The 24,143-nt window shown below is 34.3% G+C and overlaps 1 protein-coding gene and 1 long non-coding RNA gene across 4 annotated transcripts; one reads left to right on the top strand and one right to left on the bottom strand.

Moving 5' to 3' along the window:
• Positions 1-1,472: 1,472 nt before the first annotated feature.
• On the bottom strand, positions 1,473-5,453 carry LOC113713441 (protein DCL homolog, chloroplastic-like). Of its 2 annotated transcripts, none has more exons than XM_027237167.2 (3): positions 5,038-5,440; positions 3,804-3,918; positions 1,473-1,983 (listed from the first exon to the last, which is right to left on the bottom strand). In XM_027237167.2, exons 1-3 carry the CDS (start codon positions 5,355-5,357, stop codon positions 1,813-1,815), a joined length of 606 nt encoding a protein of 201 aa, XP_027092968.1. In that variant the 5' UTR covers positions 5,358-5,440; the 3' UTR covers positions 1,473-1,812. The 2 variants fall into 2 exon arrangements, with proteins under 2 accessions (XP_027092968.1, XP_071925911.1); XM_072069810.1 differs by lacking the exon at positions 1,473-1,983 and adding an exon at positions 2,583-2,744 and having other exon boundaries at positions 5,038-5,453.
• A 6,128-nt stretch (positions 5,454-11,581) lies between these two features.
• Positions 11,582-15,386, top strand: LOC113713224 (uncharacterized). 2 transcript variants are annotated; one of them, XR_011822220.1, is made up of 5 exons: positions 11,582-12,013; positions 13,726-13,795; positions 13,881-13,962; positions 14,331-14,411; positions 14,519-15,386. It is a non-coding gene; the product is annotated as an uncharacterized lncRNA (long non-coding RNA). The 2 variants fall into 2 exon arrangements; XR_011822219.1 differs by having other exon boundaries at positions 11,584-12,013; positions 13,881-14,411.
• The last annotated feature ends 8,757 nt before the right edge of the window (positions 15,387-24,143 follow it).

The following is a 24,143-nucleotide window of genomic DNA, read 5'->3' as shown; positions in this document are numbered from 1 at the left end:
CCACCCAACCAAAAGCCCTGATTTTAATGATACATGTTTGTCCTCACAAAATAGCATGTGCAAGCAACTACAACTTAGCTACGATAAAAAGTTTGCACATAATTCACCAGCAGGCTTGTCAGCCATGATTCTTTGTTCCAGTCTTTCCAATAAGAACGGAATATTTTTGGGTCAACTGAGGGAAAAACATCGAATCCGCAGTATTGTGCAACCAGGAAAATGGAGGTGTTTCTTGCAAACATGAGCAGTTACAATTCTCTGGGACTGGAAGAAGAGACAAAAAGAAATAACTGAAACCGATGGAGAGGCCTGCGATGCCAGTGCATATCTTTTCTTTGCTGGACGATGATCACAAGTCATCAGATTATTCTTTTCTTCTAAAGCAGAGGATAGATTGTGTAGGATAAAAGATTTAATGTAGTGGAAACCTGTTTGTTGGAAATATATCATCACAATTCTTCTTCAACTTTTTATCGTTTAACAGGGGCAGCCATCTTCCAATATCTGAATCAAACACCCGCCTCCATATTCATTCTTATTGACCATTAAAATGCTTTTTCTTGCTTTAACAACACATTAACTCAAATCCATTGCAAACGAACTACCCAGCAATTCGCCTTCGTATGAACTACGGTTTCGATTTTCTTTTGAACTTGGGCCAGCTTACTGTTTATGCTATTTGCCCAAAAATTGGAAAGGAATACAACTGGACGGTAGGCAAAGCTTTGACTTTTTCAAGCTCGATCTCAACCACTGTACATGAGATCGTGACTTGATGTTTCCATTTTTCGGATACATCTACCTTCACCACACCGTAGAGAAAAGAAAACTTGGTGGCTAATGAAATTGTCTCCTCCTTAAGGGGCTCATGTTCCGGACTCCACAGTTGCAGCCGTCATTTCTTTTTTTTTTTTGCCAGATAACTAAAAAGTACTATGACACAACTCTTAAATTTTTTTCACTGCAGGTAAGGTTTGAACCCTCACCTACAGTCCAAGGAAGAACTTAAGCCCAGTGGTTTGCAGCTGTCCTTGCATGGTCACTAAATCTATGATCCCACGGCATACACAGTTGTGGGCTGTTGCTACCTACAACAACGATAACTAAAAAGTGGGTATGCTCATGATCTACCTAATCTCTAAAAAGTGGGTATGGCTCATGGCCTGATACCAATCGTTTTGCTGGGGCTGAAGCAAGCGAGTCCTCCCACAGATACGTAAATAGTTGCACATATATGTGAAATTGTAAGGCAAAGACTGCTAACAACTGATTATTTTGGTTTCGTATCACACGTTCCGATTCATCTTTGGAAAGCTAAAATGGACCAAGTCAGCCTGTTTGACTTCTTTCAGCCAGCTATTCCTAACCCTTGTATGTTTTTCCAGCATCGTACTTTGTTCTTAATTGGGTACACAAGAATATAAAAGCAAAATTGGCAGATCTTTCATGTTTCTGATCATGCGAGCTGCAAATATAAAAATTTCCGTGGAGGATCATTAAGTCGAATGTCAGAAAGAAAAAATAAAGAAGATGCATATCCAAGGCAGTCAGCACAAGTAGCAAAGCCCACGAGACTTACCCAACTCAGCAAAACTAGTATTAACTTACAAATCATTTTCTCTTGTCCCGCCAAATAAAACAAACATAAGATGCCGGTCAGCAAATTAGCAACTACCACATTGACAAATGGAAAGACAGGAAATTTGAGTATTGCATTTGTGCCCATGAAGTCTCCGGCAGGAGCAAAACCATCCTTGCACCAAAATATCTCACGCATACTTGGCTAAACTCCAACATATACTGCATTATCACCTAACTGCTGCTACGCTTAAAATGTCCTTTTATAAATCTTTCAGCGTGAGAAGGGTACTTATCTCGAATATAAGCCCGAAGACACTTCTGGTAGGAGAAGTCAATCCATCCACCATCAGTTCTCACGACAAAGAGGCACCTTGAGTGTCTAAATTGGGGATGCCGATCCACCTGCATACAAAGTACAAATTCAAGAGACGTTCTGTCGATGCATAATTGAAGAGTTTGCCAACTGGCTCAACACAAAATCTCTTGAAAGGTCAAAGTAATAGCGACCACCACTCAAAGATATGCATAATCAATTCTCCATCAATTATAATTTTCACCTCATTCTCTACAAAGGTATGGAGACTGACAAATAACTGGAAAAGTGACGAGATTACTAACTCAAAGAGCATGATCTAGACCCATATAACTGCGAGTGCAGACCATGACGTCACCAGCACCCCAATACAGAGGTCATATAAGAAAGCCAGCAAAAAGCTAATAAAGTTGATCTTCTGATTCTTGCCTCTTACAAAAAATTGGCCTCATCTCTTATTTAAGAGAGGAGGAAAATGCCAAATGAACTAGCCTTGTCTCTAATTAAACATCAGCATCCTCTTATCTATGTCATTAAGTGTTGATAACCAGATAATTGTCATCAAACAAAATTTATATGCATAATTACAAGAACCTGAGAACACCTGGTCATGTTCCAATTCACTTTCCACTGATTTACGTGAAACTATTCAGATGAATTTACATGCACCTACTTTTCCTGATTTCATCCTTTTAGTTAGGCTTTATTCAGATGTAATTAAACTGGTTACAAATAAGCACTGGAAAAATCCATACTTAGAGATACACAAGGCAAATTCGTACTTGCTGTCCAGTGCACATGAAACTCTTAAAGATGTTGCTTCCTGTGTACAGAATCCACAAGAAAGAGCCTATGCAAATAATTGATGGCAAAAAATCAGCAAGTAAAACCATTGGGAGGTTATTCATGTTTTTGTGCCTGGTTGAAAGTCCAGTAATGCAACATGAGAGAGAGAGAGGGATCTAAAAATGAATGAGCATAAAACAACTGACTCTTACTAGGACAAAATCAAATTTGGAACACTGAGCAAAGGAGCATAAAACAACTGACTGTTTCTTGGATAAAATCAAACTTTGGACTATTAAGCAAAGGATGTTCCAAGCTACTGTTGATGAAGTAGAAAGAAATTCCTAAAAAATTACAACAGATGATTAAAAAAAATTACAAGCAACTTTTGTCAAGCTTCTTTCTTCAGAAAATATTACCTGAGAAAGGAACGACAACTAAGTATTAAGCAATAAGTTTCCATCAATTATGCCCCAAATCCACAGAAAGCAGCCATAGGCTTGCATGTCGTGAATGACAAGAAAAGTCAATAAGAGCATTGCAGCGTGACTTCAGACTTTTCATAATTGAAAACATGACGTGATCTGGGAGAAAACAAGAGACACAAAGAAGATGCAAAAAAGAAAGAAAAGAAGAAGAGAGAACGGGAGGAATATTACAAACGGGGAAAAAAAAAATGCAAACACCAAGAAGAAAGCATGGAAGATTTCAAAGCTCTTGCAAAAACTTTTTTCAAACATTATCCAACTCAACTGATTCCATGATTGCATGAAATCTTTTCTACACAATTTAGGAGCATCTGTTGGCATCTAAAACAAGTCTGGATCTTTAGCAGTTAAACTGATTAGCAGCTGATAATTAAACCCGACGAAACCATTCAGAATGCATCTTCACAAGATATATTTCCAAAATACTAGTACGATTATTGAAAGTTCTCTTCTTTGTTCAAATGGCTTGACCATGCAAATTCTCCCAAAAAGCCTGGCACTAGAATAAATTTAACATAACCACCCAATATCGTGAAGTTTTAACTTTGTTAGCATCCAAGTTGCTGGAGAAACATTTAACTCAGTTATCAGGTCTCCACCAACTACTTATATCTTAAACACATGATGCAACTCACCATGATTGAATCAAGTCCACATCCAATTTTATCTTCAGAATGAGGGTGATAAGCAAGAAGTCTCTCGATCACAGTTTTCTCATCTTCTGCAGTTAGCCGTTCACCATCCATGTACCTATAAGGCAAAGAAAGCAGAACAATCGACAAACTCCAATACAAGAATAAACAGTGCCATTATTAGACATCATAAGCGGGAAACATTTAAAGAGAAGAAGAAGAAGAAAAGGAACAAGAAAGAGCCTTAAGCATACATTTACCAAAAAAGCAATGATAGCAAATGATACCTGACACTATATGTGAGACAGCTATTCTGTCCGTTCGCCCCTCCCCCCAACCCCAAAAAATGAATAAATAAACATACAAGGAAAAGAACAACATTCCTTAATCAGCAACAAGGTTATGTCCATATGCTTTTAAAAGCAACTAGTATGGAATTTTGGGTTCAAAAAGGGAGTGGAAAATATAACAAAACTGATGGTACAAAATCAAGGAACTCTAATACTCCATTTAAAATCCAGAAAGATCAAGAAAACAACAGGGAAATGCCTTCCAAATCACCAAATATTATCCATACTACAACTCCACAACCTAGATCAGTTTTCCAAAACCAAATGAAAAAGTCTAACATGGTGAGCAGAAGGACAAATCAAAACACAGACCCAAGCTTGCCCCACATTAACGGACAATTGAGGTAGACAAAGATCACAATGTCCTCAACAGGAAGCCCTATTTGACTACAGAGACTTCAATAGAGGAGAATAGCGTTACAAACACATGCCTCTCTTTGAAAACAATGTTTAACGACCTCAGATAAGTTCGTAATAGTATTTGATTTTAAAGCCTTCAACTGCGTATCATTCGGAGACAATGCCTTCTTTCTCGTACATGAAAAAGGATGGTATTTAGGCCTTTGGTAAAATAATATTCGGACACCACTTTTGCAACATTAACATGACACTAAATAGACGAATTCAACTATACAAGCATCAATCAAGTGCATTTGCTTATTCGCTGGTTATCTAAATTGTAGCTTAAATTTATGTTAAGCCTATTCAACTAGTTGCACCTTCTTTACCGGCAAACACATGCTCAATTACCAAATTTGATAGACTAGCTAAGAAAAGAACTCAACGAGCAATGGTGCAAAAGAATGACATTGGAGGACAATTGAGCTACATTTTTGTTTTTCTTTTGGGTTTACACAAAATGGGCAAGGAAGGAATGTAAACTGTACCTGTTAGAATGGATGATTTCTTTGGCTAAAGAAATTACGGGCTCGATATCTTCGAGTATTTCAGCTTCCTTGTCTTTCCATTTTCGGTAATCTGGGTCGTCCCAAGATCTTCTGGGGTTTGCTACTGAGTCTCTGGCGCTCAGTCCTGGAATGGTAGTGGTCTGGGTGGTCGTGGAAGGACCAGTTTTGTCGTCAGGAGGGATGGATTCCACAGAAGTGAACCACGGGCGGAGAGAGAGCGAGCCAAGTGTTAGGCGGCGGCGGTGGAGGTGGAGGCGGTGACGGAGGAGTGGCAGGCCCCTCAGCAGTGGTGCAGCCATCGTATTTTCGACTCGTGTGCTTTACCCAATTCCGAGTCATGAACCTGTTGCACATTAGGGAGCCACTGAGCTAAAAGCTTAGCTCATTGGCCACCGCCGAAACCTTTAAGTTGGTAGGTTGGGAGGTCGAGATTCGAATCTTTTCTTTTACTATTTGTCACTAAAATGCAGCAAATCACTTTAAGTGGCTTTTAAATGAATGCGATTGATAAGTGATTCAGTTCCTTTCGATTTTTTCTTTAATTTCTTTAGGTTCCCTTCCCCATAGTATAAAATAAGTGTAGATTTATTATATCCGATAAAAAAAAAACCTATTGTATATCAGGGCTCAGTGAAACAACGTCTTTTTGTTTTTCAAATATATCAAAATTAGCCAATTTTGATGTGCCAATCTTTTTTTTTAATAACTTTTTTACATTAACAAATTTAGATTATGACAGATAATATGAATTTAAATTTAAAATTCAATCATACATATGTGTCATATATCTAAAGTTGCTAATGTAAAAAATATCACTATATATCTAAAGTTGCTAATGTTAAAAAATTATTATACTATCAATGTATAAAAAATTAATTTTGTTTGCTTAAATACATTTTTTCCCCTTGTAATTAGGGGACGATTACCAAACACATTATTTTTTTAATTGAACCAATTAATTGTCGCAAATAATCAATTATCCAAACATATTCATTGTTTTTTAGTTGAACCAAAATAATGTGGGCCAATCAAACTTAAATATACTTTGGGCTACTTTTCACCTCAATTGGGGGAAACCGGTTTATACGTTCCTACAGTGTATGTATATATATGTGTGTGTGGCCATAAAATTTATTGATGTGACCATGATTAAGTCTTTACTGTTATGAATTTCCTCCTAACGAAAAAAAATTAATGTTTTCCACCAATATAATTTTTTTTTGAAATGATTAGTTATTTAAACGTGTAAATCTCAAACATATGGAGTTGTAATAATGTCACCTTGTAAAATTATAAAATAATTTTCTATTCACAACCGTATGTGCGAGAAAGATGTCAAATGAAACTATTATTCAACTATTTAATAGTCACCATTCTTTTATCCATGACATCTAAGTGTTGATAAAAAGATTTATATTGTAAAACTAATAAAATAAACTGATAAAATAAGAATTTGAATATTAGAAAAAGAAGTAGAGAGAGAATTGAGAACTATATTTCAATATTTCAACTGATCAAAAGATATTTCAAAAGAGGTTAGGATCCCTTTATATATAGGTAATACAGGATCAAAGGTACACGAACTCTATTGAACCCTTATTCATGAATTTAGTATTTCGAGTACAAGAATTGAATAGTTTCATAAATAGACTAATGAATAATGAAAGGATTCATTCAGTGTACCAATGAATCTTGTGGATGATTATGAATCAATCTTCTCGAAAATATAAATGAACATGTACATCTTTAGTTACTTCATAACATTTTTGTTCTTTTCAAACAAATGCATATATGCACAACTATAGGAACCTGAGAAGACCTATTCATGATCAAAATTTCGGTTCATGTGAAGCCAAATTTACATGCATCGAGTTTACACGATCGAACTTTTTAGTTAGGCTTTTATATAAACTAGTGCTCAATACACACCCAATGCGTGTGCAATCAAAAATATATAATATTTATGATCATATATTTTAACCCAAACCCCTTCCTCAGACTTTATACATAGTATAGATACAAATAGAGATAACGGTAAATTTATGATATAGATAGAGATAAAGGTAAATTTAAAAACACACAAAGTTAGCATTAAATTGGTATTAACTATCTATACAGGTTTTATTATTGTAAACATATAACAAGATTAGTTGCAAATAAGGCAAAATTCCATACTTGTAGCTACATGGGACAAATTACTACTTGTTATTAAGTGTACGTGGAATTCTCAAAGATATTACTTCGCGTCTACAAAATCCATAAAAAGCGAAGCCTTTGGAAATATTTGATGGCATAAATAAGTAAAACGCCTTCGGATGTTATTCATGTTTTTTGTGCTTGGATGAAAGCCCAGTCCTACAGAAAGAAAAGTCCAATCTATATCTATATAAATTTGAGAAGGGATTTTTAGCAACAAGCCTTCACAATCCTTCCCACTCTCAACTCTATTTTTATAGCATTTTACATTTAAACACTCCCAAACAAGAAGTTAACTCCAACAAGAAGTTAACTCCAACTAAACACTCCCATGTTCCCTCAAACAAGAAGTTAATTCCAACTAACTCTCCTCACACATCTTCCCACTATAATTAAACCTCTTCCAATCCAATTCCATGATAAGATTGAGCAAGATCTCTTCCCACTTGCTGTTGGTATCCTTATTAGCCCACGCGTGTCAGATGGTCGTCATGCCACTACTGATTCCCATAAAGGTAATTCAATTTATTTTCACTTTATTTTATTTTATTTTTATAGTTTATCAATAAATATAGCACATTGTGCAGGACCGTCACTTTATACTATTCGAGCAAGCAAATTATATGTCAATTACTACTTGGATTTTGCTCAATACCTACACAGTTGGTAAGTTTTACAAATACCAAAATATTAAATTATTAATAATATTTCATACTTTTACGAATATATATTTGAAAAATTTGCAGGTTTGAGAATGATAAATGTGCTCAGAAATTAGTGACGTGGTTGCGGTCATGCAGTTTTATAATGTCCCAAGCATTATTGATATCAAATGCTAAGAGAATATGAATATCCGAATATGCAGTTATACCTACAGTACAATTCCTCTCAATTAATTTAAGTAATGAACAAGTATCTATATGTAGTTTCGAATTAATAATTGTAATCTATACATTCTTTGGATTGTTTTAGATTAAATATTTTCGGATACTTGCTTACATTTAAAGTATCAACATAGACAATATGTTCCATGAGTTATGCAAAAATTGTGGACAACCATGTCAATCTCATTTTGTAAAAATGGTGTGTATCCATTGTAATGACGTAGTCGACACTATTGTCAGGTAATTATTTTCATATATTTTGAATTTTAATATAATTTTTTACATCATACATCACAATTTCTTCTTAACAGATACAATGTTAACATAGAAGTTAGAGATTTCAGTGGTAACCTATACCTCGCTCTTCAAGACAGGCATGCACGATTCATGTTTCGTTGTGATACTTTTTGTCTTAGAGATTTAAAAACAAAGGTATACATTATTCATATGTATATATTTTTATACAATATTATTTACAAACTATCTAAAACAAAAGATAATTTTGAATTATGTATGCTTTTAATTGTCAGGAAAATAGAGGTGCATTGTTCGACCAACGCATTAGTTCATGCAAAAATCGTGCATTCTAATTTATAGTATGAACTCCACAAAAATCAACAGAATTAATTAAACCCCCAATACTGGCGATCATACTCAGAATTGATTGGTGTGAAGAATGTTCACGCCTTCGTAGAAGATTATCAAATCGAAGGCAAAATGTTTGTAAGTATTTCATTTATTTATCAAATTAAATATTCAATTATATTTAATTGGACCCTTATGTCGCTCAATTTATGATATAGATTTCTATTTTTTTTCAGGATCCAACCTTCATCAAAGTGATAGTTTATAAATAATGGAGATGTTTTTATCATATATTGAATTATTATTACAAAGTTTCATTTTTTTAAATATACTTTCATGTGCCCGTGATTATAATATTTTACTATTTTTAAATTCTTCTATAGATTGTAATTTTTTTCAAAAATGCAATCTACTGTTCGTAGCACTGGTATTTATACTAGTATGACTAAGATGGGGAAGCTTTAGTTTTTTTTTTCTTTTCCATGTTATTGTATAATTTTTTTTGTTAGTGTTTAACTATAATCTTAACTGCATTATTTGATCTTTTTGGACGAATGATGTGGAGATTGTCATAATCGTACTAGTGTAAGAAGTAGGCTTTGACGTAGAAAAGGAATTAATGTAGGTCCATGATGGTTTAACTGAAAAGATTTGGTAATTTAGCTAAAGCTTTTGAAATTTTAGATTGTACAATCCAGAGAGCTATAGCCATAATTTTGGAATAAGATGAATTGTCTAAAATATTTCCAAGAATAAGCTGAATTGTCTAAAATATTTCCAACAAAATGATTTTTAACCTATAGGATGTGGCTATAATAAGGTTCAAGCATAACTCTTTCAATAGACATACTTCCCAAATTATAATAACCTTCCAAAGGAACATATTGAGAGTTCTAGAAAAAGAATTATATTTAGTGAATGAGTTTAAAAAAATTCACTAAATATGTTTCATACAAACAAAAAAATGCATTTTGTAATTGCTATCTTTTGAAAAAAAATTTGTCTTCACTTAAATGTTTTTCGCTTTCTCTTTAAAAAGATATTTGAATTCGTAGATATTTAGAGTTCTGGAAAAAAATTATATTTAGTGAATGAGTTTTAAAAAATTCACTAAATATGTTTCATAAAAGTAAATGTCTAGACAAACAAACAAATGCATTTAGTAAATGCTATTTTTTGAAAAAACAAATCGTGTTCACTTAAATGTTTTTCTCTTTCTATTTAAAAAAAGATTTGAATTCTCAGTTATTAAGAGTTCTGGAAAGAATTATATTTAGTGAATGAGTTTTAAAAAAAATATCACATTGATTTAAATGTTTTTCTCTTTCTCTTTAAAAAGACATGTGATTGTGGAGGATCTGAGGTCATTGGATTCGATAATGGTGGTGAGTTGGGGTTTGTTTTCTCTGTTCTCGTGTATGGGGTGGCCGAGGATTTTGGCCTTGCTGATTGTTTTGTGGCGGCGAATTTTGGGATTGCTGTCAAATTACCTGTCACCCCCACAAAGGCGGTGACTAACTCCAAATTTAATTTAAGTTGCTTTTAGGTTTTAATGATTTGATTAAGGATGCCATGATTATACTACAGTTTGTTTCTGACCGAAAAGAAAGTAGAAGATATTTCTTTCTTAATTGGCAACTGTAGGTTGACTCATGGAGTGAAGTAAATTGGGCTCTTAATGCAATCAAATTTGGGAGAATAATTTCCCAATTGAACTTCTCTTGGAACAGTGTAATATGGATTAGACATGATACTTGCATGGATCACCCCCTCTCCAATCTAAAATCTAAAGGCTTAGGTCGTGTTTGGATTGTAATTACTGTAGTAATTTGATATATGTGAGATAAAAAGGTGATTGAAAATATATTCACGAAAAACGTAGAGATTTTTTGATGAAAAAATCCCTTTTCAAACAAGGTTTTAGATTGTGACTTTACTAAACAGGTTATTAGTAGTATAATTTTCTTTTGGATAGGCATGCCTAGTAATTGTGAACAACCAAAGTCATGTTGCCTAGTCAAACATTGAAGACACCAGTTTCCACCTTGATTGGGCGAGCCGTCTATTGGTCATACATAAATCATATTTTGTTATCATTTTTGTTTATCCAATCTAAGAACTGAAATAATTCTACAATTATGTTAACTTTTTATGATTTTGTATGATGCCAAAAAAAGAATGTTCAATGTTCAACATCATTGGCGTGCATTGAACGTTTTCTCACTTTCGTCTAAGAAATCAAACATACGATTTCAAGTTCAACTTAAAAAAAAAAAGGTTAAAGTTATTATGAAAGTTGCAATGAAGTTAATTTGCACAATTTCATTTTTTTATACTTCTTTCTTTCTTTTCTTATACACTTATAACCATAAAATATAATGAGGAGCTTCAAATAGCACGCGAATTAGCATTTAGCATGAAACTCTTTTTTGTTTCTCTTCCTTTGGGTTATTGAATCAAATCAAAAACAAAATTTATCCACTCGCAAAAGTTAGCTAAAACTGATTGTCATTAGAACAGCTGTGACGCCATAATTTCACAACCTAAACAAGTTGTAATGTAACCTCGTAACGTACAATAACGTAAGAACCAATAATACAGAAGACACAAATCGGATGACCGATTCCGCAATCTGAGTCGTGATTGTACCAAAGCGGATCTATGTTATACCAGCTTGGCTTAACTTGACTTTGAGATGCCAATTACTTGGAACAATTGCCGAGCCACTTAATTCTAGAAGACACTCAAAGGTTTCCCATTAGGAATGCAATGGAAGTGGTTGATTGTTTACATGTTCTTTATAAATTCAAATTATAGATTTAAAAATACTTCTATGTCATATACTACTCGATTCTTGATATTATTAAAGTTTGCTTCTTCCAAGTAGTAATGGCTCCGTTTGGATTTGCAATTTTTTCCAAAAACTGTTTTTGTCTTTCAATAACACCAAATGTTGTGACCCAATAACAATTAAGTGTATAGTTAAAGAAACACAAAACTACGTCATTTTTCCCAAAAGCCCCAATTGTCTTGTTTTCGACCCTTCTTTGCAAACGTAACCCTAAACCACTTTCCCAAAGGCACAAGAGTGTAAACGCTGAGAGATTCCCTTACGTGAACATCTCTGCCTCTGCAAAATGCTCCACTAAAGCACCTTTGACGACTGAGTTTGGCCACTCTGCCTCGACTCATACGTTTTCAGAACGCATCCAAGCAGAGACTCGTAGCGCGACTTCAGCTCTGATAGCAAGGACCTCTGACCCCCTCTTCAGCTCTACAGGTCGAAAAAGGTACGTTTTTGGCATTTTCCTGCTTTCAAATGCTTCTTAGCCTTCTATTGTAAAGAATAATTTCTGAACTAGATTGTTTTGCGATGGGGAAGATTAAAAATGTGTAATTGATGTGGCCAAATCACAAATATATGCGATACACTTGCGATCTTGAGTATGAATAAGGTTCGATTTCATCCAAGAATGGACTTCATTTGCGGATTTTTTTTCTGTTTCCGGAGAATTTTGGAATGATTATACACAAAATTGCTTGCTTTATAATTTGAAAACCTTTTTATGTGTGCATCGTTAGAACTGGCTTTGTCTGATGAGCTAATGAATGCGAACATATTTTCCCTGGATTTATTTGGTTGGATAAAAGAGAAAGAAAATAATGACATACCATTTGTCTTTCCTTATACTGCGAAAATAAGAGAGAAACACTTATTTTTGTTAATTAAGTAAAAATGAACCAATTATTTCTGGCATGCTGAAATAATTACTATACTGTGCTTTTGTTTGGTAAGAAGATCTAGGAAAATATTACAACTTGTATTGAGACAGTTTGATATGGTAATTATTGGATATAATAGAAAGCATTAATCTGAATGCCGTGCATTGAAGGCATATATTCACGAGTAAAGGCTCTTGAAAAGACACTCAAGTTGTTTCCCAAAAGCTAGTGTGCTTTTCTGAACTTGCTTCCACATTCTAGCCGTATTTCAAATTGAGTTTTTTTTCTGATTTTTTCACGAACAAGTGTGCTTTGTTCCAAAGGATGTATAATCACAGAGTTGATGTACATAGAGAAAATTTTTCTTTACATTGAAATTGAAAGAAATTATATCATATCTCACAAGAATTACTCCAACCGAATAAAACTCTAAACTAAGAACTATTGTTGCTTCCCTTGTCTGAACCATTATGAAGAAGTAGCTTGTTCCTTTCTTTATGGATATCTCAATTCCTTAGAATTACCATTCTTGTCATGCTGTTCATCTTTGATCTGCAACTACTAGAAATTGAGATGCTACCTTTCCTTTTTGATGTGTTACAACTAGATGGTCTGTAGGTGCAAAATAGAAATAGTAACTGCATCAATAAATGCTTAAAGAGGATGCTGATGTGTGACAACCTAATATCTTCTTCTGCTTTTTGTCACTTTATTTGATTTAACCATACAAGAGGAAAAAATCAGCACCCAAACAAATGGGAGCACTTAAGTTTTTAACTGTTTGGATTGTCAAAAGCACCATCCAGAATTGCTGGACCATAGCCATCAGCGTTGGAATTTGACTGTTGTTTATTCCAGTGATTTCAAATGCCAGCAGAAACCTTATTGCTGCTTGAGTGTGTCAGTTTTATTTTAGTTATGAGCGTGAAAACAGTTCGGAAAACCTGTTTTAGCCGTGTTGTGTAATATTGTTTTGGATGAGTAGTTCTTACTTTAGTATGTTAATTTTTGATTTTTTCTGTTTTTTTTCTTACTTTAGTATGTTAATTTTCTGTGTTTTTTTTCTTACTTTAGTATGTTTACTTAATTTTTGGTTTATGGCCTTAATATGGAAAACCTGTTTAACTGTTATTTTTTCTTACTTTATGGCCTAATTCTGTGTTTTTTCCCTGAATGAACTACTGCACGCTATTTAAGGCTGTTAAATTTTTCTTTTTGACCTCGAAAACACTTGATGTCTTTGTCTAACTTCATACTGCTGTTTGGTGCTAAAAAATAGGGTAGTTTGGTTACTCTGGTTGCTGTTTTCTAAGACTACATGCCCCCTATTACCCGCCGTGCTGCCAAAGGTATATTTGCTTGATTCTCCTTTGTTTTTATCCTTGTTCAATATGGTCAGTAATTTTATATTATGTCAACACAACATTGAATCAGAAAATCATCCAGAATTCTCAAAAATCCAACTCAGCTTGGGAGGAAAAACGATTTAAGGCTGTGCATTGTTAATTACTACAAGGTAATTCTTGCTCCTCCTCTAATTTGGTTATTATTATGTCGTCTCTGTACCTTGAATAATCATGCCTGTCACTTTATTTATTTGTTTGTTTTTGGATTTATTTATGAGTTAATAAGATGAGAAAACAAAGGCGCAATCAAGGTGAGGAGCATTTATATTTCTCTAGGCAGCACGAAATTGATTTTGCCAACCACTTTGTGAACATGCATAGAGCTAGTGAAATTAGGGACAATAACATTTCTGTGTATGTGGTTCCCGAAATCCATCGCCGGTTGAACGGCCAATACAGCACCTCCTTCTCCTTTGATAGTATAAGAGCCAAATTCTATGCATTGCGAGAGCTGACCAAACTGTACATTGCCTTCAAGAGGCGGGGAACGGGACTGGGTTGGGATAGCCAGAAGTTTACCTGGCTTATGGACAATAGCAAGTGGGCCAAGATGGAGCAGGTATAACTATTGAATAATTGTGAGTTTTTATATCTTTTAAAACCTATTTTTAATACTTTTATGAGCTGGTTCCGTTAACTCCCTTTTGGCTGTGTTTTTTTTACCAGGTCAACCCAAAATTTGTAAAATTTCAAAATGACTGCACCGTCTATCATTTGCTTGAGGAGGTCTTTGTCAATCAAGGTGCAACGGAAACTTCAGCTTTGGTTTCGAGAACTAGCCCCGTACTTCAGCCGAGGAGCAAGATATGGAAACTGCTGCACGATGTGCATGGGGAAAGGGAAGGTCGGACTATCCGGCCGAGGATGCTGAAGTTGAGGTAGTAGGAGCGAATGAAGCGAAAGGGAAGAAGGGGAAAGGAAAGCGGAAGTCGGGTGATTGCTTAAGCGGTAGTCCTATGTCCACCGCCTCTGGTTCAGTGACAAATAGATATCTCAGGGCTCTTGATACCATTGAGTCGCTGGTTAGTCGAACGAAGAGCAGCAGCATGAGTGTGTCGGTTAGTTTTCCGAACAAGCATCGTTTCGGCCGCGATCCCTCGAAGAAAATCGACTATGAAGTTACCATGGAACAACTTCAGGGTATAGAGAACGTGGCCTACGTAGCTAAATACGCCACTGCTGAAATGTTGAAGGATCTTCAAAAGTTGGCTATTTGGAATTTAGCTGGATCAGACGCCAACCGCATTACCTTTATGAAGTTAAAAGGCTGTTTCCCGCCTGACACTCAGGAGCCCCCTCCCCTACCCCCGTTTTAGTCGTTTGCCTTGTTCATCGGGAGTACTTATTTGAAGGTTGAGTTGTTGCCTTTGTTTGTTTATACTTGAGACCGTTAATTGTATTTTTTGCTACCGAAACTTAGACTTTTTTTTTCTTAATGTTGTCATTTGTTTATTTAAATTCCGGATACTTTGTGGCCATGACTTTGATTGTTGAGTATTTTACAATTCTTAATGTTGAGTGTGGCCATGACTAATTGTTGGATAGTATTTAAATTCAGAATGACTTTGTGGCAATGAATGTGTTGGATAGTATTTAAATTCAGGATAACTTTGTGACCATGCTGGTTTGGATAGTATTTGAAATTAGGATGACCAAATACTATAAATGTGTTGGATAGTATTTAATTTCACGATGACTTTGTGGCAATGACTTGAGATAGTATTTAAATTTAGAATGCTTGGGGGGCCATGACAAGTTATCAACCTGTTTTTGGTTTTAAGGTTATTGTTTGTGGCCAATCAAGTGATTGCTCTAGTATTTTTAAGATATTGCTGGCTAATACATTTTAGTATCATTCTAAATTTATAGTGACTGAGGGATACTATTTGTTACTAACACTGACTTTTGTATATTGTCTTGAAAAGGCAATTAATAACTTGTCTTTGTAAATCGCATATAATTTCCTCCAAATTGATTATTGCAGGTGTATAGGTATTTTTAAGTCATTTTTTGTTAATTAGGAGTCAATTGATTTTGATATTGATCATTACTGTTGCCACATTTTTTCTCTAATTCACCTTTAATGAAACTGTATCAATAACACTTGAAATGGATTATGATAATTATGCGCATGATGGGGATTTCTCTGACGAATCAGACGAGAATGAGCTCATTTTGACTTTCACCATTTTTGTATTTGTTGGATTGGCCTTATTCGATCCATACCTAAACCCTTTGCAGCGGCGACGAATCTGAGATGGTGCACAGTCAGGTGCTTAATGGGTTGTAGAACTGATAAACGGCCATCGAGATAGAATATTCGACAACCTTTGCATGGAAACTCCTCTTTTCTTGCAGTTATGTGACTTGTTGCTTGAGAGGGGCTATTGGGAGCCCCACCCGACACAACGGGTGGGAATTCATGAGTCTGTCGCCATTTATCTTCTGTGTTTGAGTCATAATGAACGACATAGGGTGCTAGCCAAGAGATTCCAACATTCTTTCGAGACAGTGGACCACCATCTACGACGCTGCCTTCGATCTCTCGTTCGATTGGAGCGTGACTTGGTCAGGCCAATAGATTATCACATTACTCATCCAAGAATACAGAACAGCGCTGTTCTGACCCTGATTTAAGGTTAAGGGTTATTTTGTTAAATTAGTTTTTTATGAAAACCTGTTGGAGACTAAACGCTGGCCTATTGTGATTAGGATTGCGTTGGAATTATTGATGGCACACACGTTTCAGCGTGGTGTAGAGCCGAAAACAGGGATCGTTACCGGAACAGGCATGACAGTTTATCACAAAATATTTTAACCGTGTGTGACCATAATATGAGATTCATTTATATCAGGGTAGGGTGGGAGGGTAGCGCATATGATTTTAGGATCTTACGAGATGTTTTACTTGATCCTAATTGTGCCTTTTCAATGCCACCAGTAGGTGAGTGAAAATTAAATCAAATAATGCCTTGCCTAATTGAGTTTTTGCTTTGTTTAAATATAAATATTTATAATGGATTTAATTATAATTACATGATATGCAGAGAAGTATTATGCGGTGGACGCGACATGCACAAATATGTCAGGATTTATTGTTCCCTTTAAGGGTACACGGGGAACCCCACAAGAGCGGGCAGCAAGAGCATTTTTCAACAGACACCATGCATCGTTAAGAAACATTATAAAATGCACGTTTGGTGTCTTGAAGAAGCGATTTTCGATATTTAAGGGCCCCATGCAGAACTATTTGATGGCAACACAAAATAATATTGTCCTTATTTTTTGTGCCTTGCACAACTTCATGCGCGATCATGTTCCCAATGACGCATATTTTGTTGAAAAAAAAGCTGATGTAGCATTGGCAGATAATATAAATCAGGACAACCAAAAGGCCGGAGCACAACCACTTGATATGTCAGCTCAAGGAATTGCTGGCTGGAATGAAAATATGAGACAATAGCCGATCACATGTACTATCACCAACATTTATAGAACATGTTGGTCGTTATCTATTTTGTGTTTTTCTAACTATAAGGCAGATTGTCAATGCCAAAATAATAATTAATATTTTCACGGACATATTATATCTGGCATGTACACTTATGAAAATCTCTATGTATTAAGTTTACGTTTAATTGTATCACTACAAATGACATTAAGTATTTTAGGAAGGATATTTATTGAACTCCAAAAAATTTAACTGTTGTTTTCAAAAATAGTGAATCCAAACACTTTTGTTTTTCAAAAATAATCTGTTTGTGAACGACAACTAATCCAAACAGCATTTACTGTTTTTCAAAATATGAACAGTAAATTTTTTGTAAAACGCCCCAAAAAATAACTAATCCAAACGGACCCATTAATATTTTTTGGTTCCATCTATGTGTGGCTTAGTGCTTATCCAATAATTGGCAAATTGAATGAGGAGTCTTCTAGCAATTAAGTGTTATAGTATCTTGTTTTTGGCAAAGAATGAGAAGTCACTTATTTTTGAGTTATTTCTGTCAGACAGATTTACTCCTCTCCTTCTTCTTCCTCCTCCTCTTCATCTTCTTCTTTTTTCCCCAACAAACTTTTACATGGTATTGATACATTCATGTTACTAAGCATATTTGGATGACAATTTATCCTATAATACTTGGTGAAAATTGGAAGAGGAACATGTCATTTGTAGACTCTTTGGTATGCAACAAAAAAAATTTGTTAAATAGTATTTCAATTGTAAATATGATAAGAGTTAAAAAAAAGGAAATATTCTTTTCCCACACGACTTCAAAGATAAAATAACATTTCCTCAAAAAAAAGAAAAGATAAAATAACATAACATAGTGAAACAATTCTACATCTCTCAATATAAATAGTAATAGTAGGGAACATGCATGGTGAAAATTGAAAGACAACATGATGCTTGCAATTGGGTGACTATTTTCTGCCATCGAACTATCATTCTTCCCCGCTGCTTCTTTCTTCTTTTTTAGAATTTAGAATTGAAACTAGGGATAATTTCAAAACTCCCATGAGATTTCGGACAATTTCACTCGCCTCCCTTGAAATTTTCAAATAACACTAACCTCCCATGTAGTGTGTGATTGGAGAAAAATTACTCATGTATCCTAAAATATTATGTCTTATTGGAAATTAACATATGGCAATTAAGTAATTAGGACACTAATTAATTGATAGTAACTAATTAACGAAAATAGCTATTGGGAATTTTTTTAATGATGAATACTAACATGCAATTACAAAATGGTGCCAATTTATGTACCAAATATTTATCCACCCTCATAAATTGATATTCCAAATTGATATACGGATCACTAATTTGTTTGGATTTTTTGTACTCTAAAAAATCTTCACCATTGTCTTGCGATTACACTTACAACATTTGTTCTTGATGTTAAAGAATGTGGATGAAATTTATGATTTCCTCCTATAGTTTCTGCACATATACTTCACATTCAGCTTGCATAACCCAACACAAAATCACTATTTTTCCATCTAAAATTTTGTTACTGGAAGTAAAAATGAGATCCATCTTAATGCTTCTTGATGCTATTTGTATGCAAAATGGTAAGGACTTTGAAAAATTAGCCGTTATAATCCAATACAGTAACCATTGGTTTAGTTCTATAGGGAAAGTCAATTACTACTTATTTTTTGTTATTTGCTATTTGCATTTACCTTCCCTTGCTTTTATTAATTTGTTTTTCATTTCTTTACAATACAACTTGTACACAAGCATAAAGGTCAGTTGTGAAATAAAAGTTTTGTATCTCTTCTTAAAGCACTTTTTTTTTTGATTTGGAATGATTTTGTTATCAAAATCTTAACCTTCGAGAGGTTAGTATAATTTTACAAATCTCAAGAAACATCATTGAAATTGTCGAAAACGTCAAGGCAGGTTTTCTAAAATTATTCCTTGAAACTAATCTTCCATATTTTGGGTCAGAGAGTGCAATTTAGCAAGTCTCATTTTAGACCAGATCCATTCAACCTTCAGACTCTCACTTGTCTATTCAACCTTCAGACTCTCAGTCATGGCCACCAATTAACGGCATGGTGCTCTAGTAAGTTACAGTGTTCAAGCCCTATTTTTACACTCCATTCCCAACACGCGAATGTTTTAGGGCCGATAAGAATTCTTTCAAGAAATGATTTATGACCCAATTCCTGAACATCATTCAATTGTGCATCCTCCAAACATGATTATACCAAAACATATGCCCCAAACTGGAAAGTCAAAGCTTGCGTACACAAACCAAACTAATCTTGTTAGTACTATTAATACGAAATCGTACCCCAGGCATATTCTTTAACTGCCCAAAAGGGTGTTTTTTCGCCATTTCAGATTAGTACGGAAATCAAGAGACTAGTAGCAAAAGTTAAGAATTTACTATTAAAAGTGCAAAATCGATCGGTACTCTCTAAGGTAAAATTAGTGTCCTCTAATGGTGAGCGTTCACGTGACAAATGTTCATTCAGTTTCTACCCTGCTGAATTCGACACCACCATGATATAACACCCTACACCATTGTTAGCTTCGTGCAGAAATCAGTTACTATAATAAAAGTTAGAATAATTATTTATTTGAAAGGTATCAACTCCAAATCGCAATGATATATTTGTGCGGATAATTTAAAGTAATTAATAAGAGCAGAAGGTGGATTGTAGGACTGGTCCAGCCGAAAAAGATGCTGCTTGAGCATTTGCTAATTCCTTTCTTTAGTGGTTGAGACTTGAGACTATTTTTTTTTACTCTTCTTTCTTTCTATTTGCCATCTCTTGATTTCTTAATTTTGATATGGTCAAGATAGGCGCCACCTTTACTTTTCAATGACGAAAATGAGCACCCCAAATAAGCCATTATATCCTTTGTCAGAATTAAACACCACAAAAATTCAACCAAATCGTCCCTCCAAAGAACTTTCAACATTGTGTTCCTGTTGATTTTTAGGACATAAATTAAGAAGCAATGCATTATTTAGTAATAGAAAAAAAAAAGCTTACTTTTCATTCATCAATTTCGTCTTTTATATAGGTACTATAACAAATTAATCACAGATATCTCCTAACAAATCTTAACAAAAATAAAAAATATACTTGTTAACAACTCAACACAATCTTTTGCTAACGAATCTCCTAAACAATTTTAACAAAATTTTGAAAATTCTAACAAACTAGAAATAACCAAACACTAAAAATATTGAACAACTCCTAATAATAAGATTTATTCAACCACTATTTCATTTATCCTAGTGTTAGAAAATCTTGAAAAATTTGCAGAGAAATTGCATATTCCAACTGCTCCAAAATGGTGTCGCTTGTCAATTACTAAGCAAAAGAGATAAGATTGTATGTGATTTTCAATTCTGCTAAGCGGATATAATAGTTGAACTTTCTGAAGTGCCTCAAATTTAAAAAGTTCCAGCCAAACAAACAGATAAAAAGCACACGTAATTCATGTGGCACTTTTCTGATGCCAGGAATGGGCATTGTTGACAAATCTTGGTATATGCAGTTATTACTTTAGCCCAAAATATTCCCGTAGATGCACTCCCTTCCCTTTACCATGCTCCTCACAATTTAGGGGTCGTATGGTAGAGAAATTATCTAACTGTTTGAATGTTTTTTTTTTTTTCAAAAGTTTAGCATTTTTAAAATTTTTTTGGCTGAAGTAATCATTTGGCTATTAAAAGCAAATTTAGAACAGTAATGACTGTCTATAATTAAGTAAACTGGCGTGTGTGAGTGTGTGGAACATACAAAGTTAATATCACACGTGAAATTCAAATTTGAACTAAGTATTACTTATTTATTGCAAATGAAGACTCATCGATCTTAAGTAACATTTTAAGAGTTAAACTTCTTACATTACTCAATATGTTTTATTAAACATAATAATTCACAGTCATTTTCCTCTAAAAAAATTTTCATATTTTTTTGAACATATTTATTAATTATCTTTTTACTTTAGATGCATTAAATCGTTATAATATATTTTTGTATAAAAATTTTAAAAAATAGCAATTCAATCGGACTCTAAATAACTCTGTGCGTAAAATTGATCTTCACCGCACTTTGGGACTTCACTTTGGCCAACTCTGTGAAAGTGGTATTTTCTCAAATTCATGGGAATATTTTCAAAATAAAACACTAACCTGACCACGTGGTTAATAAAATGTCAAAAGTCCCTCTCCCTCCACCAGAAAATTCATCTGACCGGCGTAACTGGATTTTTATTTTACCTACGGGTATGATTTCTCTTACACATTCACATTATTATTATTATTATTTTGTTCATAAGCCAATATAAAAATCCGGATTAAATAAAAGTTTCAAGTCCGTCCTCCCACAAACCAGAAAGCATTATTATAAAAGTTTCTATTATCTATTGAAAAGTTTGGAGCACAATTAAAATATATGGGTCAATTACATACATTTGTTTGAATCATAGAAAGTAAAGAAGTTTTATATCTTTTGAGTCTAATATCTCTTAATGCTAAATATATTGGGGCGTCTACTCCTAAATGAAATAGAGGTTTTACTGCAATTTGTATTAAACCTATATGAATGTATCGATATCCTTTACTTAAATATTTCTGAATTGTACTATGATTTAGTAATGGAATTGATTGATATTCTTCTTGAATGAATATTGTTTCTTCATGTGTTTTAACTGATAATGCTGTTTTGAAATCTAAAGGGCCTATTCTATAAATATGTTCTATTTTTTCTTCTGGGATAGTCCAATCTGAATTATTTATAGGCATATGATATTCATGACTTTGTACTATATTATCTTGTTTTGAATTAGATCATATTTTTAATTGTCTAAGAAATGCAGCAATGTTTAATATTTATTTAAAGTTTTTACCTAATCAAGAACAACTGAGCACTATGCCGGAAACATCCTATCCTGGACTTACCAACGGTCTCACAAGGCTTCAAAGTCTTACAAATGATTTCAGTAAAAATTTAATAAAATATGTAAACATAAATGCATGAATTAGCCAAATCAAAATAGAGAGTAATTCAAATAAGGTAATAGTAATTCAAAGTCTTAAATATGCATGCTACTTATGTGTGTATGTGTGTGGCTCTGATACCACTTCCTTGTATTCCACTACCTTTGTTCCAAATATTTTAATAAAGAAATTCAAGGTTCAATTGTCTGCAAGCTTCCGTTATCAAGTAGTTCAATTTTACATCCAATTTCTATGTTCATTTCAAGTAGTTCAAGTAATCCTTATTTGAATTACACCGTCGCTCCTAGCCGCTCTCCCAAGCCCAGTAGCAGCCTCAAGCCCGAAAGCAGCACTTGTTCTACTTGTTGTAAAGCGGGTGGCTATGGCATTCGGTCCAGTAGCTGCAAAGATTTTCATTCCAAAAATCGTAGAAATGTGGACGAAATGGGCCGCCAAGTTGAAACAAAAGTTACAAAACAAGCAGTCAGGAGGGAGCATGATTCTCAAGCTCTACCTGCCGCAACTTGTGAGTTTCTACCACTATCATCCTTGTATGGTATAATAATTTTCAGGATTTTGATTGTGGGTATGTTCCTGCAGAGTCGTAAGGAGGATTAAAGGAATAATTGCTGTAGCAAAGTTACTTAGAGGCGGTGGCATTTTATGGGGATATAAAAATAAGCAATCGAATCAACACTATACTTTGGAGATTAATTTCCCAATTCTCTTGGAACGGTGCATTTTGCTATCCATGGCTGTCAAGGATCCTTTTGATTTGCTATCCATTTTCTCTATTGATGATCAGAAAGAAAGTGTATGCCAGGGCATGAATAGTAGTAGTACAAATATTTGTAGTATTGGTCAAAATCACAATGAAGGAATGCTTCTCTCTATTGTTTCTTCACAAGTTATTCCCTGCTCTCTCTCTCTCTCTCTCTCTCATGAGTTATTCCCTTTACCATGCTCCTCACAATCAATTTAGGTAGGGGTGGCAATTCCTGACACGACCCGAAAACACGACACGAACCTAACACGAAATTAATGGGTTTGGGTTGAGGGTTTGGGAGTTCGGGTCAGAATCGGGTCAAACCCCGATGAACCCGAAAAGAAAACAGGTCAATTTCGGGTCAACCTGTGGTGACCTGATATGACCCGATGTGACCCGTTTACGAATTAAAACTAATTTAATAAACATAAAAATTATTTTATCTAACTAAACTAAATCATTCTTTTTTTCCAAAGGCATTAATTACTTAATCCTAAATGAATTTATTTAACTTGTGTGAAGTTAAAATTATTATATTTGGACAAATAATATATGATGTTATTTTTTACTTTTATGTTGTTTTAATTTAAATTATATTTGGTTTGGGATAAAACACTTTTATGGTGTTTAATTTATTTTAGATTTGGTTTGAAATTATTTATTTAAAATTTTATTACTTGATGATGTAATTAATTTTGTGAAAAAATTGATTTTATTAGAAATTACAGTGATAAATTAATAAATTAAAATTAAGTTTCGGGTCATTTCGGGTCGACCCGCCAACCCGAAATTTTCGTGTTCGTGTCAGGTACCCTGACCCGTTTCGGGTTGGCGGGTCGGGTTCGGGTCAGCAGGTTCTTTGTTATACTTAAGCTTCAACCCGACCCGACCCGCCAACCCGAACCCGACCCGTTTGCCACCCCTAAATTTAGGGGTCGTATGGTAGAGCAATTATCTAACTGTTTGAATTTTTTTTTTTCAAAAATTTTTTTGGCTGAAGTAATCATTTGGCTATTAAAAGCAAATTTAGAACACTAATGACTGTCTATAATTA

Source organism: Coffea arabica, chromosome 10c, assembly GCF_036785885.1.
Source record: "Coffea arabica cultivar ET-39 chromosome 10c, Coffea Arabica ET-39 HiFi, whole genome shotgun sequence".
Classification (NCBI taxonomy): Eukaryota; Viridiplantae; Streptophyta; class Magnoliopsida; order Gentianales; family Rubiaceae; genus Coffea; species Coffea arabica.
The sequence above is the reverse complement of the archived record's forward strand: the minus strand, read 5'-3'. Positions and strand labels throughout refer to the sequence as shown.

Excerpts from the sequence above, each read along its gene's own strand:
- LOC113713441 (XM_027237167.2), bottom strand. The coding sequence starts at position 5,357 with ATGGCTGCACCACTGCTGAGGGGCCTGCCACTCCTCCGTCACCGCCTC. Across the intron at positions 3,919-5,037 it reads GAAATCATCCATTCTAACAG|GTACATGGATGGTGAACGGC; the intron begins GTACAGTTTACA and ends TTTGCCTTATAG. Across the intron at positions 1,984-3,803 it reads GTGGACTTGATTCAATCATG|GTGGATCGGCATCCCCAATT; the intron begins GTGAGTTGCATC and ends CTTTGTATGCAG.